Genomic DNA, 17,726 nt, shown 5'->3' with positions numbered 1-17,726 from the left:
AACCCTTTTCATATTATTTACAATCTTCTAAAGACATTTACTATAGCAAAACAATTTACCTGATAATAAGCAAGCAGAATAGGGAAATATGGCAAATTTGCTAGTCTTCTCTTTTTAGTTCTATTATGCTTCAAATACTTATTTGGAGGGCTTTTATCAGGAAATATATTAAGTATAAGTTATGGTTTTTAAAAATATGAATATTCTTTTTAAAATTTATACTAAAAATCATATTTGAAATCATAGGTCTGATAAATTATTTAGATATTAGCTTGAGTTTTCATTACTATGTGTATGAATAAATGAGAAAGATGCTCTATATCCAAGTGTAAAGATATACTTCTTTAAATTCCCATTAATCAGTTCTTGAAATTTTAAATTTCCATTTATTTCTACTCATTTATATTTCAGTGGTGGGGTTTGAACCCAAGGCCTTATACATGCTAAGCAAGCACTCTACCACCAAGCTATAGCCCCAGGAGTTCTTAAGATTTTATAAAACTTAAAATCCTATTGTTACTGTCCCTCCCATATGTCACTATCCTGTAGCTCCAGGTAAACAATTATTTTTTCCTCAGAATTTATGAAGTATTATAGGATTAAGTAGAAAAGGTAGATGCAGAGAAGTATTCATTTCTGAATAGAGACTATTTTGAGAAAGAAATCTCTATTCTCCAGATTTTATACATATTTATTCACAACAAGCAGAAGAAAGCATCTTAATTTCAAACATGGTAACATATAAAAAGGAAGGCAATATTAACACAATTCTCCTTCCTTTCCCCTACTTTGGAGAAGAGGGGAAAGTAAGTGGTGACTAACTTTGTAGAAGAACATTAAGTTCTTCTAGGAATATAAGCTCAGTTATTTGAACTATTCACTATTCTCTAAAATCCATGCAATATGGCTCTAAAAATCTGAAAAACAGATTACAATGCAACAGTTTTACATGAAGCAGGAAAGAGAAGTGCTATATAAGTGTAAGGTTTAATCATATAGAACTTTTCTTTTGAATACAGTTGATCCTCTGAATATGAGAGTTCTGCATCCACAAATTCAACAAGCCAAGATCAAAAATATTTGGGGAAAAATAAGCTGCAGCTGTATTGAACCAACTTTTTTGGTCATTATTCTTTAAAAAACACTATAATAACTATTTACATAGCATCTACAATGCAGTAGATATTATAAATAATCTAGAATATGCTGGGAGATGTGTGTCAGTTATAAACATCTTCTATAAGGGACTTGAGGATCTGCAGACTTTGATATCCTCTGGGGGTGGGGGGGTAGATTCTTGGAACCAATCTTTCATGGATATCAAAGGTCATCTGCATATCATTTCTTAATATTCAAAAGAGAAAAGTTATCTTCTATATTACAAAAGGAGAGATGAATTTGTTTTCACAGAAATTTTCTGAGCATCTTCCATCAAATGTACTATAGCTTATATCCAATTCTAGAGATAATAAACAAAGCCTCCTACTCTATTTCTCACTAGCTTAACTCAGCACAAACTCAGCATCCACTCAAATCCCTTCTAGTACCAAAAATAAAATTTAATAGCAAAAATAAATGCTAAAATTAAAAGAAATATATGCATGTGCTCTGCATACCATAAAATTTATACAAATGTTCATTAGCATCCATTTTAAAACTATCTAAAATTTTTAAATGATTATAAATTAAAATACAAAAGCATTAAAATTCTAGCAGCACTCCATAAGTGTATATTGTTTGTACACACAGATGGATTTCCAATGACATTGAAAACTGCTTTGAATACTTTGAAGAGTCTCTGAAAAAGAATGTATCAAACACATGGTAAAAAATATAAATTTCTTAGGCACAAAATATTCCCCAATTCTGGCTTCTCCCTCAACCTTCAAACAACCTCTCAAGGAACCTCAAAGGCAAAACATACAGAAAATCTTCCATCCAGGCAAATATCTACTTACTCTCTTCACTTCCAAGACAGACTAATATTCTTTCAAAGCTACTAAATGAGTCTTCATCTATGAGTTCCGAGGGAAAAAGCACATGACAAAAAAGCTACCTTTTCCAATATGCTTAAATAGCAGAATGGTAAAAATCTAGAACTTAAAAATGTTAAGAATTCACTTTCCATCATGTTTTCCATCAAACAGTTGACATGATTAATGATAAAGTCAAATGGATACAATTCAAAGAGTACCTCCTTGCAGTTCTGTTTCATCAAATGGAAACGGTATATGGACAGTTTCTCCTATCCCATGCAAACCATGTCCCTAAACATAAAGAAAGAAGAGTTGAAAGGTATACAAGAAACCTATGTTTCTAATCACTGATACACAACAATAAATAAGATTGTGTCCTATGATGCTATTTTCCACATAAATACTCCATCAGAATGCTTTCAATGATTTTTTATTTTTCTACATCCAATAATGACAATCTTATGTATATATGAACATATAGGGCGATGTTTCTCAAATTGAGCACATGAAAAAAACAGAGGCTAATTAACAGATAAATCGGGTAGATGTGAATCAAATGAAGAATGAATGAGGTAAAGTGCACCAGCACAAGGTTAGCTGTTGTTCTGAAAGAAATGCAAGAATCCCCAGTCACATGGCATACCAGAGACAGGAACAAAAACCTCAAAAACCCACCCTGAAATGGCATATAGCCAAAGACACTTGATACAACAATATAACTACTTATAATTAATAACAAAATGGTCACCAACTGTTTAAATAAATTATGGCACATATTTTCATGCAGCTGTTTAAAAAAAAAGGAAGAAGCCCTTTATGAACTAAAAACGGGAAAATCTAATGGCAAATGGAAAAAGCAAGGAGAACATTGGTGTATAATTACTCACATTTACATAAAGAAGGAAACAATAGAAACTAATAAATGTGATTATCTCATATGAATGATAGATGAGTGTAAAATGGGTAGACAGGATTGGAAGGGGCTTTCTTTGTACCCATTTTAGTAGCTATTTATTTATTTATTTAGTGCCAGGTATTAAACCCAGGGGCAGTTAACCACTAAGTCATATCCCAGCCCTTTTTATTTTTTATTTTAAGTCAGGGTCTCACTAAGTTGCTTAGGGCCTCAATAAATTGCTGAGACTGGCTTTGAACTTGTGATCCTCTTGCCTCGGTCTCCTGAGTAGCTGGGAATACAGGTGTGTACCACCATGCCCATCTAGTATTTTATTCTGAAGCATGTGAACTATAAATTAAAAAATTATCTTTTAAAAAAAAAATCTGTCCACCCATTCCACTCCAATTTATAATTTAGTTTCATCCATCACATTCAATTACTATTCATATGAATTTTATTTTAAAGTTTTGCTTATATGCAATTCCTCAAACTCAGGAATCTCTGATATATCCAAGAGAAAGCACACTCATTTTAGCAGTATGAATATATTTAACAGCTCTTTTGTATCCTATTGATAAAATATATGACTTAATCCTAAACTGGGTGATTGCAATTAAAACCATGATTTTAATTTAAAAAACTTAATTTGTAATTTTTTAAAAATTTCAAAAAGGTGAAAATTTCCAGTAAAATATAATAAAGGAGGCATTCTTTTTTTTTTTTTTTTTTTTTTTTTTAGCAAAAACACAATTCTTTAACGAACGCTTTAAAAACAGGTGCCATCTACTTATTTGGTTATGTTTTTCTATCCATGTTTTTCCATGCCAAAGAATTAATTTAGATTGCAGAAAAATGGGAGTTCATAACCCACTTGAATCTAATGTATGAAATATGATATGTCAAGAGCTTTGTAATGTTTTGAACAACCAATAAAAAAAAAATGCTCATAGAATGAATGTCAACCAATTATGATTACATGGATTCCGTGTTTGAGAGAATAAATCTCCTGTGTTCCCTCCAAAAAAAAAAAAAAAACAAAGAATTAATTTAGTTTGACTTATTGAAAACTTACTGCCTATAGAATAGATCTGGGCAATCTCACTCCTTGTTTTACAGGTAAGGAAAACTAAGGCTCAAAAAAGTGAATGGCTCATCAAAAGTGACAGAAAAGGGTAATGGGTCACCACTGCCCCCTAACTCTACTTCCACTGTCATTATCACCACAGTCACATCGGTGAGCTAAGCACCATGCTAAGCATTTAGTCAATTATGCATCTCAGCCATTTCTTTCAACAATCTGATAAAGATATGGACTTTGTTATCTCCAGGCAACAAGTAAAGACACTAAAGTTCAAGGAAGTTATGTAACTTGCTCACATGACTAATAAGTGGTAGAACCAAGATATGAATTCAGGCTGTCTGCCCTGATCACATCCAGCCAGTTCCATTATGTTCTCTCTCCCTAGCACCCCTACCAAATGTTTTCTCTGGCTAATTTCATCCTCTCAGATGTTTAACCACCACCTATGTGCAGACATGGACACTAGGACATCCTCCCCGTCCAACCTTGTTTGAATTTCAGATTATCCCCAATTGCCCCTCTATCACCTGAATAGGCACTTTATATACAACATGCCCAAAAATAAAATCACAATTTCCATCAAAATATTAATTTGTAACATGCTCTTCCTCCAGTATTCTCTTGAGTGGTGGCATCAGCAGCACCCTTGTACCTTCACAAGCCTACCAACCGGGAACCATTCCACCTCTTCCCACAGCCTTCTCAGATACTGCTCATTTCTATTTGTTTGTAGTAGTTCTTAAACCCACTATTTCTTTTCTTTTCTTACCATTTCCCCGACTTAACCCCTTAACTAAACTGCTATACACCACACCCTAATCTATCCTCTTGCTTCAGGTGTCTTCACCCTGTCCATCCATTCTCAGTATGGTTCCCAGGCTGAATCCTAAAATACACTTGACAATGTTAATTCTTTGCTTCTTAAGTGCTGCCACAAATCTATAGGCTAAAATCTAAGCTTGACAGCAGGACATTCATGATATACTCCAGGGTTTGCCTGTTTCTCCAGACTCATTTCTGACCATGATCCTTAAATGCTCCAATCCACCTCTCAAAAGTACCAAACAACTTGCAGACCCCAGAATATGTTATGCCACTTAATATCCCTATTCATTTATTCATCAAACATTAATTGAGCAACTACTAGGAGTCAGTGCTATGTTAGTTCTTAGGGAAACATCAATAAAGGGGGTAAAAGAAACCTCCCTGCTGAGAGATTTATTCATGCTGACCCCTCTGCCCAGCCTGGCTCTCTTAAATCCTCCTCTTATACTTACCTGTCTCTCGCTTCTCTAAGGAGCTTAGCCCCCAATTCCCAAGGCTGGATTAGGTATTTCCCTTTAAACAATGGAGATAATTCTATTCAGCACAAAGCATAAATTGAAACTTATCATTCAACTTTTCCCACCAGACTTAAATTGCTGAAGATGGAAAAGATGTCTCATTTGCATATCCATATTAAGTAGCACAGAATTTAGCACATTCCACTGCTAGTTGAACTAATTAGTGAAATCTCAATTAGAGATTTCAGTTATGAAAAAGTACACTACATACTTCATATGCATACTCTCATTTCATTCTCTCAACAACTCTATGAGCGTACATTTCCCATCTCATCACTGGCTGCTATTATTATTATTTGTTATTATATAGTACACACTGCCATCTCTTATAGAAAGGAAATAAAATATCAGGAGTATTGCCAAAATGTCACATAGCCCAAGAAGTACATAAAAGGAGATTTGACATTATTAGTCATCAGGATATGACAAAACAAAATTGTAATGATACTCCACTTCACACTCCCTATAGTGGCTATGACCAAACAGCCAGATAAATATCAAGTGGTGGTAGGAATGCAAACTGGAACAGATACTTCGGTCAGTCTGTTCTGGCAGGCAGTTCCTTAAATGGTTAAGCACAGAATTAACACATGACCCAGCAATTCCACTCCAAGGTATATACCCAAGAGAAACAAAACACACGTCCATATAAAATGTGTACACAAATTAGTATAACGGCACTACGCACAAGAGCCAAAAGATGGAAACCCAATTATCCATCAATGTGGTATATCCATACAATGAAATATTAATTTAGTCATAAAGAGGAACAAAGTACTGATACATTCTTTAACATGATGAACTTTGAAAACATTATGCTAAATCAAAGTCAGTGTCTTTCACACACAAAACAAATCTAAGATTCTATGTACATGTACACTCAAGAGTAGGCAATCTGTAGAGACATTTGTGCTACTTAGGGGTAAGGGGGAAAAGAACATATGAGAATGATAACTAAATGGTACAGAGTTTACTTCTGAGATAATGGACATGTCCAAAACTGAATATATTAACAATTGCATATATCTGTAAATATACTAAAAATCACTGAATTGTATAATTCAAATTCATAAACTGTATAGTATATGAATTATATCTCCATAAAACTATTATTTAAAAAAGGATGCTGGCCACAGAGCTAGCAAAAGTGAGGTTAAAATTCAAACCCGACTCTAACCTCAAAGCATATGTCGTTTCTTCCATCCCCATAATGTCAAAGGAACAGGACTAAAACCCAGATCTGATTCCCTGTTTCAACTTTATAAATCTGAATTACTGATATCTGATTGAAACTCAGTAGAAAGCTAGGCAAATTATGATCTTTACAATAAAAATCCCAAATTAATTTTCTGAAATGATGTAAGTGTACCTGAATTAAAACCGCAGAATGTGTTAAAGCATCATTCAACATCGTGAGTACATTTGACGTAGGAACTACCCCAGGATCGTGACCCCAAGATGTTATGAGTAATCGATCATAACCCTATTGGAAAGAAATTAATAAAAGATAGAATGGCAGTTAAAAATAAGAAAAAAAAAATTAAAGTTATCTATAATACTGCTTACCAATTTCTACCCTTAAAATTTTTTAGAAAAACCCCACATACACACCTGGAATATATCTGGGAGTTTTCGAAGTCTTGTACCTTTGGAAAGTAAGAGAGATGGTGGTCCTTGCCCAGTGATAAAGTAAATGTACAGTTTAAACCAGACAGAACTGACTTCGGGGATAGCTGGTCCAATATGCTACAATCATAAAAGAGGTAAGCTCAAGTTGTAATACTTATATAAAGAAAACAAATTTCACAAGTGATCAAGTATAATAGTCTTTTAAACAACAAATGCCTCATATAAACTTTAATTGCCATTGTCCTTATAAAAGTAAATGTTAAGTGTTTGACTAAAATAATTTTGCTTTATACTGTAATTAAGAAGGCACATCCTATCCCTGCTGTTAAGAGACCGGACTGTATAAGTCTGAATCTGCGCTTCGCCCCTTCACCATATCTCCACTCTTTGAAAACACAACTATATCCTAGCTAAGTATACAATAGATGCAATTGATTTATTTTTAAAAAGTGAAAGACCAGAAGTAGTTTTCACATATGAATTCTAGAGTTAACTAGAGTTCTAGCTTTCAAGTACCATCTCTGGCTAATTCAGCACCACAATCCTCTTTTAAAACATCTGATTTTTCTGATTAAATTTATCATACCCTTCAAAATGATCCAAATTTTCTTCTTGGAGCACCCCAGAACATTCTCTTGAAAATATTTTGCACATGAATAAATTTTAATCTAATGTGTCACAAGTCACTAGATGATGCATCAATTAAATATACAAATTAGGCTTCATAAATTAAACATAATAGCATAAAATATACAAGTGCTTTCTAAGTCAGTTCTTTTAACATTTGGTATCTGCAAATTGAACATTAGGAAAATAAAATCATTTTCTTTTCTTTTTTAATAACTCTATTTTATTTATTTATTTATTTATTTTTTATGTGGTGCTGAGGATCGAACCCAGGGCCTTGCACGTGTGAGGCGAGTGCTCTACCGCTGAGCTATAACCCCAACCCCATATTGAAATGATGGTACTACCAAGTGCATCTTCCAAGTGGGACTTTACCTGAGGAGTACAGCTGCTGATTGGCCGGATTTCATTGGTGAGAGGAGCCATGGAAACAAGCAGTGTATAATTTTTGTTTAGAACTCTGCTGCAAGTGGCAGGGTCCAAACCAAGGAGGCTTTCACAGCGTAAGAGATCCAAGGGAAAACCTGAATTATGATTAAGCATACAGAGAATAAAACAACCATGTGAAACAGAAATACTGAAGATATATTATTGATAATTGCCTTTAAGCACCCCTGAGTTCAATTCTGGTACCAAAAATAAATAAATAAAGATTGAATACCTCTATTTTAAGAAGTACCAAATTTCCAAGGAGACCATTAAGACACTTTGAGATACAAAGTTTTTATTCTGTGGTCTAGAATGAAACCTGTCTAATGCTGTTTCTTCAGTCTATCTTCTACTTTAATAAAACAACCTTGTTTTCCCTTAATACCAAGCCACTATATGGCATATTACAATAACCTAAGTACCAAGGGAAGCTGTGTCCCCCTCTCCCTCAGCTTCTAAGCACGACAAAAAGAATCACAGTCAATTCTGATTTTAGCACAGGGACAAGCACTCCTCATTTAGAAATCTGTGCCACAGACCACTGGTCCATAAAGCATGGACTCCGGGTCCCTGTTCTTAATCTTTTAGGAAAACACCAAATCCTACTGCTGTCTAAAATGAGATGTTTAACGTTGAAATAAACTATAAATCAGTGCACTATCTCCTCCCTCAAGCAAGAATGCATCTTAAAAAAATACAACCTAGTGAAAAGGGCAACTGAGCATAACCATCACCAGGATCTTGGTCTTTAACACCACTCCCCGGGAAAAAAAACTGTGCTCCTAAGAGAAACGACCAATTTCAGGGTTGAGCAGAATAAGTACAAGATAAGATCAAATCTTGTTTTGACAGAAAGTAAGGAAACTTATATACAAAGACATCTTTCAATGTTATGCTACTGTCTGATTGCATAATCTAAAATTTGATAGCAAAAAAGGTGACTTATCAATAAATGCAAGTGCTTCAGACTCTTGGCATTTGGTGATTTAGTATTCTTAGTTTTAACTATTTAACTATTTATGAATGTCTCAAAAAAAGAGCCCCTAGCAAATGACAATTTATGGTTCTGCTAAGACACAATAAGAGTATAATAGTAAGTCATTAGATATTGAGTGAGTCCAGCCTATTCAGCTAAACTACCTGCCTACTTGGTTCTCACCTATTTGACAACTCATGTTAAAGTGCTACTTGATTCCTTCCTTAAAATTTTTAAACTGAGCTGAAGAGAGAGCCAGATGCTAGTGAGAGAAATAAAATGAAAATGGACATAACTAAGAAAATGATGCTTCTTGGCTAGAAAAAAAACAGAATTTTTAGGTAAATGAAATTAAATGTTAATTTAATTTCATTTACCTAAAAAATGAGGATTTACAAATGAGGATTTACAAATTCCCAAGATGAACTCTTGTGAATGTCCAAGGACTTGAGCCAAATACTGTTCCAGGAGTGCCCAATTGCAGCTGAATCCAAGAATCGCCTTTTTTAAAACATGCATTCCTGGGTGTCTTTCTCCAACTTAAAATCTTCTAAATCACGAACTCTGGGTAGAGATTCTGGTACCAACAGTGCTACTGATGTCACTCATAGTAACTTAGTGACAGAGCAACAGCTACTTCAGAGTCATCAACACACTAAAAGTGCTACTACTTCTTTTTATTTGTTTTCATTTTCATATTTCAAACTAAAATACTTTACTGAATATTGTAGAAGCATTTGAACAAGAGGTTCAAATGATAGAATCTATCATTCTCTCATTATCCTCCTACATTAACTAAATTTGAGCTTTTGTTTATCCCTCAAGAGCTGATTGATGCCTATTCTAAATTCCATTCAGTGAGTTAAGTACATATTCCAACTCTATTTGTAGGTAATAAGATTTAAGTACAACAAATGAGAAGACAGGAGAAAACATAAAATAAAGTAGAAAACAGTTGGCAAGGAAATTCATAAAGCAGACCTCAGTTATAAATTCAGTATCTATACAATACTAACTATATATTACTACGATACTAATTATATATTATATAATTTTTTCAATGTCTTAGGAATACATTGCTTATGATCATGTCTTCAAAATTACATATATTTAACATACCATAATTGGGTTGGTCTGGCTGAACAGTTTGCGCAACTAGGTCTTTATTATGTCTCAGAAATAGAATTGTGTTTCTCAGAGTAAGTGCATGATCAAAATATCTCTGTGCTTCTCCTTCACCAGTGCTCTGAACCTAAATCAAAAGAAAACAGATTTTTGCAATAAATACCACTTTCATGCCATTAATTTCAATAATCATGTAATAAAGATATCAGGACATTATTTAAAAGCAACAGATCAAAAACTTGCCCAGGGGGCTGGGGTTATGGCTCAGTGGTAGAGCGCTCGCCTCGCATGTGCAAGGCCCTGGGTTCGATCCTCAGCACCACAATAAAAATAAATAAAAAGTTATTGTGTACAGCTACAAAAAAATAAATAAATATTTTTTAAAAAACTTGCTCAGGTAATGCTGAAAAAAATAATAGAAATTACTCCAACAAGTAAAACTAATAATTTTAACAAGAGAATACTAACTTAGACCATTACATAAGTTATAGGTCCATATATCATTCAAATAGGGTGCTTAAAAACTCGAAAACCCATATTCTGCTTCATCCAATAAGTACTCCAATCCACGGCCCCTGTAATTCTCATCACTTTGCTCACAATTTTGTATCATCAGTTATGAGGCATACTGGAATATGTGAGTGAACATGGATGTTGGTCACTGATGGACACACAGCTCAAATTCATTCACCAAGATTTACCTAGTATCTCCTACATAATGTGACCAGTCTGGGAGATAAAGACTAAACAGACAAAAGTCTTGACTTCACTGGCCTTATATCTAATGCATGCTCTTTGGACAATGAGTCTGTCACCTGTTTTTATTTATCTACATATATATAAATAAAATAGTTTTGTTTACATATACCCCAGGAAAAAAAACAAAAAATGGAAAGAGAGGTCTAAAGGGAAGATATAATTAAATCTAATTGGTAACAAGATCAACTAATTAAGCTTAATGACAATCAGTATACTTAAAAAATAGCTAAGAAACACTTTTAGAACTAAACTTCAGCCAAAAACATTTTTCCCAAGAATGACTATGCCGTTGTAAAACAATACAGATATATAACAAGTAAAAGAGCAGATGTGATTTTGAAACTATAAATGATAAAAAAGACTAGCTGAATATAAAAAATATAAAAACCAGGAAACCAGAACTTAAAATTGCAGGAACATGGTAAAATGTAATTAGCAAAAGATGATACACTACAAGAAATAGGGTTAACAAGTGATTTTAAAAAGCACTGAAGGAATAATGAAGCATATAGATCAAAGTAAAACAGACCACTTAATTGCAAGGATTATCCCATATGTATTTTGCATTAATAAAAGTAAAACTCCTATGAAGGAGAAGCAATAAAAAATACTTAAAATATAAAAGAATTACAGGATCATCAAAAATTCTCTAAATAGCACATTTAATATACAGAGTTCATTTAGAGTTCATTATTAAATTATTAGACAAGGAACAGGTTAGGCACACCAACTGTCATATATAAAGATGAACAGAAAACAGAATAAAATATCCAGGGTATAAAAACACCAATAAAGGCCATCAAAATTTAGAGCTAAGAAAAACTAGGGCTGTACTCACAGGGAAAAAGATGGCTAAGAGCAAATATGGCTGAAGTCTTCAAGATGCTAAAAGGGATAGTGAGAGCGGACATAAATATGAAACCAGGGACACTGTTCCAGGTTCAAGATAACAGGAATAAAAACTTCAAATAAAATGGCTTAAAAGGTAAACTTGAGAGTAACACCAGAAAAAAAGGTTATTTTAAAAAATTCAATTTAAAAAATTACATACAGATGAAGATTTCTATTCCCCATTTCTCATTATAACATATTAAGAGATAGATGAGGTAGACATACCACCTTTAAAAAAAATCATAAAATTAATTCGCCCACTCAGTGTTTTAAGTCTAAATGATTGCCATAATACTAAGGTGGGGAATGACTAAGAATAAGCAAGAATACGCCAAAAATGCATGATAATCAACAGTCAATATAAATGATATTTCATCAAGCTAGGAAATATTTCAAATGCTCTGCCATCCCCTAAAATGATATCTAAACTTACCTTTTCTAGTTCTATAAGAAAGCTGTCCAGAGATTCATCTGAGAGTTTGCCTACTTCAAACATTGTGACTGCATGACTTTTCAAGTTCTGCAAAAAAGAAACAAAAATAATAAAGTTAAAGATAAACATAATATCTTATATTTCTAATATTAAGTCTTATATTTCTAGAACTTGTAGAAATTAAGCCTTGTAATTTCTAATTACATTTTCCAATACAGTCAAATTTGAAAATAGGTGAGATAAGGAGCTGATTCTTCCAATTACAAAAGCAACCCTTACTAAAAATTATTACATCCCCTAAGGAATATAAAACAAATCAAATATGTTTTCAGAAATAAATCCAATACTTACACAAAGTTATAAGAGCACTGAATTATTTTAATATAAGAGCACTGAATTATTTTAATTTGTATACATCTTTATATTTAAACAAACATTTGACTTACTGGTGAAAGATTTCCCATCATTAAAAAGGCAGTAAGAGTTGAATCAAATAGGAAGGCAATACGCTTCGTATATCCTGTAGACAGACTCAAACTGCTTAAACTAGCTGTGTCAGCTGAAAAAAAAATCATAATTTAAAAATTTTAGGCAAATAAAAATTATTCTTTGCTATCACTTAGAATATATTTATGACAATACATAAATCAAATATAAGCAATATTAGAGTCACAAGAGATTCCAAGCACACCTATCAAAGCACAAAGACTTTTTTTTTTAATATTTTTTAAAAGCATTTACTTTTGTAACAAGTTTCTTGAATAATAACTAATAATAAACACTTGGTATAACTGTCAGATGAACAAGACTAACTGGCCTAACCCCTTCAGACCAGTCACCTGAGTCAAGTAACAAAAGTCTTGAAAGAAAGTCCATGTTGCGTGCCTCCTCCCCAGCAGCGTTAAACCCTGAGCAGTCCCCTCACGCATTACTCTTTACCTCCCTTTGCGCTTAGCCCATACTGTTCTCTTGGGCTGAAATGGCCTTCCCTCACTGACCAGCAGGCTAGCATTCACTGTCAGCCCAAGTAACATCTTTGCCATGAAGGCTTCCCACACCTCTCCAGATAATAAAGGGTCTCTTCTTTGTACCCCACAAGCACCATAATTGGTGCTTTCAATTTTGTGATTTTTTTTTAGTTGCACTCTGTTCTCCCTAGATTTAATTCTCAGAAGGAATGTGCCATATTTTGTCAACTGTATACCCCTAAAGCTTAGTATAATGCCCAATATGTGGGGTAAGTATTCAAAAACTGCATATTGAGTGAAGAAAATTTAAAAGAAAAAACTATAAAATAACTATAAGAGTATATGTTTAGACAGATACTGTACCTACAAACAACCTCTAAATAAATGGAGTTACTGCTAACCTGGATCTTCTTGACTATTTGTGTCTGTGTCAGTAGCCGAAGAAGCTTCTTGCACAGGACTCCGACTTTCCCCACCATCCCATGATAAGAGCATCTTTTGTGGATCTAAAGTACTCCTATTAATGAAGAATACATTCACTTAAAAATCATAAAAATGATCTTACATAAAAATAACCACTGAAGTCAGTACTTAAATTATGAACAATCTAAATTCAGTCTTATACTCAAGTCTAAAGTTAAGATTGTAGGCCAAAAAATGCTCTGCCCACATACAATAAAATCTTCTAACCAAGACCCATGGATAGGCTTAAGGGAATTAAAGAATCTTTCAAAATTGTGTGTACAATATTGTATATGCTTTTTTCTATAGTGAAGGTTCTTAATTTTTACCAGATTCTAAAAAAGATACATTTTATACAAAATATTTGAAATTACTAATATATAAGGTTTATACCACAAATGACAAATTGAATAAATAAAATTTCTTTGTATACAATTAATTTTTTTTTCAAAAGAAAACTTTCATATGTCACACTAAATGAGTTACTTTAATCTGTTTACGGATGGAACATTCTTCCACGATGAATGAAGTTGATCCAAATTTATTACTTGTCCCTTCTTATGGGCAAAGCCTAATCGGCAATACATTGAAACAGCATTCTGAAAGGAATATGTAGAAAATTAGCATTTAAAATAAATTACACATCAAAATATCTGTAAAGAAAAAAATACTATAAGAGACACATGCCTCTAGTGATCCTCAAACACTTCACACTACAGTTAGAATAAAAACAGCCTCTTTAGTAGGCCTGTTCAGGTCTTCATATGTACAACTGTGTGGTGGGGGCTGAGGAAGGCCTGCTCCCCGCTCTCTGGCCTCGCCCTCCTACATCTACTCCAATGAGGCAAAATTGTGGCACTGACTGGGCTCCCTACAAGATCTCAATCAGGCCTCCCTTGCTGCACACATTTGTGCTAGTGCTCTCTTTCATTTCATCAGTAAAAAACTAATTCAGGGCACCTCATCTTGCCCTTTTGTCTGTCTGCAAACATGCCTGTACTGTGCATTCTCCCAAAGCAGCTAATAACAATTTCTCATACCTTTGTTTCTCAGTAGTGTATCAAAATAAAAATCAACTAGTAAAATGTATCAGTCACATTACAAAGAGTATAAATATAACATACCTTAACCAGAGATAAGTCTATCTCAAGGACATTGGCAAGCTGAAAATTAAATTAAAATTTATTTTTTCATCTTAGAATTATAAGCCACCATACAGCAATAATAGATAAATGTACTCATTATCAGAAAAAAATTATCAATAATTGAAAGACTGAATAAATTTTTAATTCAGAGGTTTTTTTTCTTTCTTTATCACTAAGATACTAAGAGTAATATAAATCTAGGTAGTGACCATAAGGATTTAAGATTCCTTACTCTTTGATTTTGTCTCATTTAAATTAAAAAATTCCTAAATAAAAAAAAAATATAGTCAGTAAAAGCAGGAAAATTACAGAAAGGAACGAAGGGAAAGAAATACAGAATGAATTAACAGAATCATGTTATTTGTGTGTGTGTGTATGTGTGTGTGTGTGTGTGTGTATATATATATATAAATGTACCAAGGGGAATATCTCCTTTACTTATATTTAGAAAGTACCAATCAAAAATAAATAAAGAAAGGCTGAGGCAGAAGGATCATGAGTTTAAGGTCAGTCTCAAGAACTCAGAGAGGGACTAAGAGACTCAGCAAGTACCAGTCTCTAAATAAAATATTAAAAAGGGCTGGAGATGTGGCTCAGTGGTTGAGTGCCCCTGGGTTCAATCCCCAGAACCAATAAATAAATAAATAAATAAATGACTGGAAAGAAAATCGATGGAGTACAGGAAAGATAAGGGGAAGGGAGGAAAAAAAGGGAGAGGGAATGGGGATTGAAATCAAATTCTTTATATGTATAATTATGTCAAAGGGAACCCAAATACTACGTATGAATGTAATGCTCTAATAAAAGAAAATATAGCATATAACCCTTTACTAAGAAGAGGCATACAAAGTTATTTAACCAAATTATAAATTATTGATGTAAAAATTTTATTAGGCATTTACATGAATTAAGAATGGTGACATTTAAATATATTAAAGGTCTCTAAATTTCCCAATGAATAGAATTTGAACACATCTTAACCATATTATTAAAATTTTTTTTACATACTCTACATAAACTTATTTCTTAAGATTTTTTTTCACAAAATGTTAACACACTTACCTCTGCAACATTAGTGTGCTCATCTATTGAAACAAATATTTTATAGAGTAGAGTTTCAAAATAATCACCCTGTACTCGATTCATTACAAAACCTTCAAGAGGAGGAACTAAAATAAACAAAATAGACTTTTCTCAGTTACATGATTTTTTAAAAAGAAACATCTATTCATTTGGGCTGGGGATGTGGCTCAACAGGTAGCACGCTTGCCTAGCATGCAGGTGGCCCAGGTTCGATCCTCAGCACCACATACAAACAAAGATGTGTGTCCACCGAAAACTAAAAAATAAATATTAAAAAATTCTGTCTATCTCTCTCTCTTAAAAAAAAAAAAGAAAACAAAAGAAAAGGAAACATCTATTCAAAAAAGAGAATCCTCCTCCTTAGGAACTTAATATAACTTTTGATTTATTTTATCTACCCCACAGAAAGTTTCATAAACTCCCAAAGTTTAGGTCACATACAACAATACCTACATAGAAAGAACTAGGAAGGGAGACCACAAAAATTTGCAAAGAATTATTTAATTCTCTACAGAACTCTCAGGGTTACTGAGGCAGAGAAACTGTTGAAAGACATGGACCTGGTCAAAAGGCAGAGGTGTATGGAGACTGCTTCAGAAAGGGGAAGTGTGCAAAGGGTTTCTGATGTATGTGCCATGCCTCACAGGCAGCAGGACTGACTAGGCCAAAGCAGAAAAGGACTTCAAGAAGAGACCAGAGGGATGCAAAGTACTGGTTCTCTGCCTTTCTCCCTGTCACCTCACTGTATCCTGAGAAAAGGGGGAATTTAATCTGCATGACTGCCACAATTATCAGCAGTCACCGGTATAATTTGCTCTTTGGGACTTTGTACTCTCTCTCTTCCACAATAGTGAGAAGGTTAAGACCTCCCTCTACACATGTGGCCCAACCACTGCTGTCCACCTGAAGCTTCATTCATACTCATTTGGTCCAAATGCTCTAAATCTCATTTACCAGAGAGCTTTGCCAGCCAGTGATAAAGAAGCACTATGCTTTCCTTTGCCATTCTCCCATGTGTATGCTTCCCATGAAAATATCCTGGGAAAGGAGTGTCTAGGCACAGCAGCATTTGGGTATTCCTGTGTCCCCTGGCCCTAATGCCATCTCATTGTACACAAAACTTAAATTCTTCCTAAAAGCAAAACATAAGACACAATACAAGTGATTAAAATTAAAATACTATATAACTACAATGTACATTTCAGGACAGGTTATATACTTTATAGATCTGGTTCCTGTCCTTTTCTAACTTAGTGCTATGATTTCCAGTTATCTAGGGACTTCAAGGATGAAAGTCTTCTTTTTAGAAATATTTTGGAAATCCCATATTTAATGGCATTACTTCTTTTCCTACACTATAAGCTGTGTGAAAATAATACTGAACAATTATGAAACACTTACGAAGCACTGGACTATTCCCAAGCACTTTACATATACAATTTCACTTAACCCTCTTAACCCTGTGAGTTACACAGTTAGTCTAATTACCCCTATTTTAGAGACAAAGAAACCAAGCCATTAAGAGTTCAGACATTTTCCTACGCTACAATTATAGCATCTCTATATTTAAAAAAGTGGAACAGTCTCTAATAAATTGTTAAAACTGAAAGTGTGAACTAGAATACACACCTCATCTGTGAAAAAATAAAAACACATCAAAAAGTATATATACAGACATGCATATAGGCATGTATATGTACAAGCCCATGTACACAGATTTATTCCTAAAAGGATACGAGAAACTGGGTAGCTTGAGCACAAAAGTGGGAGACAGACTCTTACACTCAATTGTAAATTTAGAATTTTGCGTCATAAGTATTCCCTGCTCAAAAATGTTAAATAAATGAGTAAATAAAAGAAAAAATATCTTGGAATAGTCACAAGGAAAACCTGGTCACAAC

At 33.6% G+C, this 17,726-nt stretch overlaps 1 protein-coding gene across 1 annotated transcript in view; it reads right to left on the bottom strand.

Moving 5' to 3' along the window:
- Fam91a1 (family with sequence similarity 91 member A1) overlaps positions 1 to 17,726 on the bottom strand; it is a 39,534-nt gene that overhangs the window by 9,236 nt on the left and 12,572 nt on the right. Inside the window, exons 9-19 of the mRNA XM_076835903.1 lie at positions 15,805 to 15,911; positions 14,722 to 14,760; positions 14,084 to 14,196; positions 13,537 to 13,652; positions 12,614 to 12,726; positions 12,168 to 12,254; positions 10,079 to 10,211; positions 7,930 to 8,078; positions 6,910 to 7,044; positions 6,668 to 6,781; positions 2,195 to 2,267 (exon numbers count right to left, since the gene is read on the bottom strand). Coding sequence (XP_076692018.1) covers positions 2,195 to 2,267; positions 6,668 to 6,781; positions 6,910 to 7,044; positions 7,930 to 8,078; positions 10,079 to 10,211; positions 12,168 to 12,254; positions 12,614 to 12,726; positions 13,537 to 13,652; positions 14,084 to 14,196; positions 14,722 to 14,760; positions 15,805 to 15,911 — 1,179 coding nt within the window. The remainder of the gene's footprint in view (positions 1 to 2,194; positions 2,268 to 6,667; positions 6,782 to 6,909; positions 7,045 to 7,929; positions 8,079 to 10,078; positions 10,212 to 12,167; positions 12,255 to 12,613; positions 12,727 to 13,536; positions 13,653 to 14,083; positions 14,197 to 14,721; positions 14,761 to 15,804; positions 15,912 to 17,726) is intronic.

Source organism: Callospermophilus lateralis, chromosome 16 (assembly GCF_048772815.1).
Source record: "Callospermophilus lateralis isolate mCalLat2 chromosome 16, mCalLat2.hap1, whole genome shotgun sequence".
Classification (NCBI taxonomy): domain Eukaryota; kingdom Metazoa; phylum Chordata; class Mammalia; order Rodentia; family Sciuridae; genus Callospermophilus; species Callospermophilus lateralis.
The sequence above is the reverse complement of the archived record's forward strand: the minus strand, read 5'-3'. Positions and strand labels throughout refer to the sequence as shown.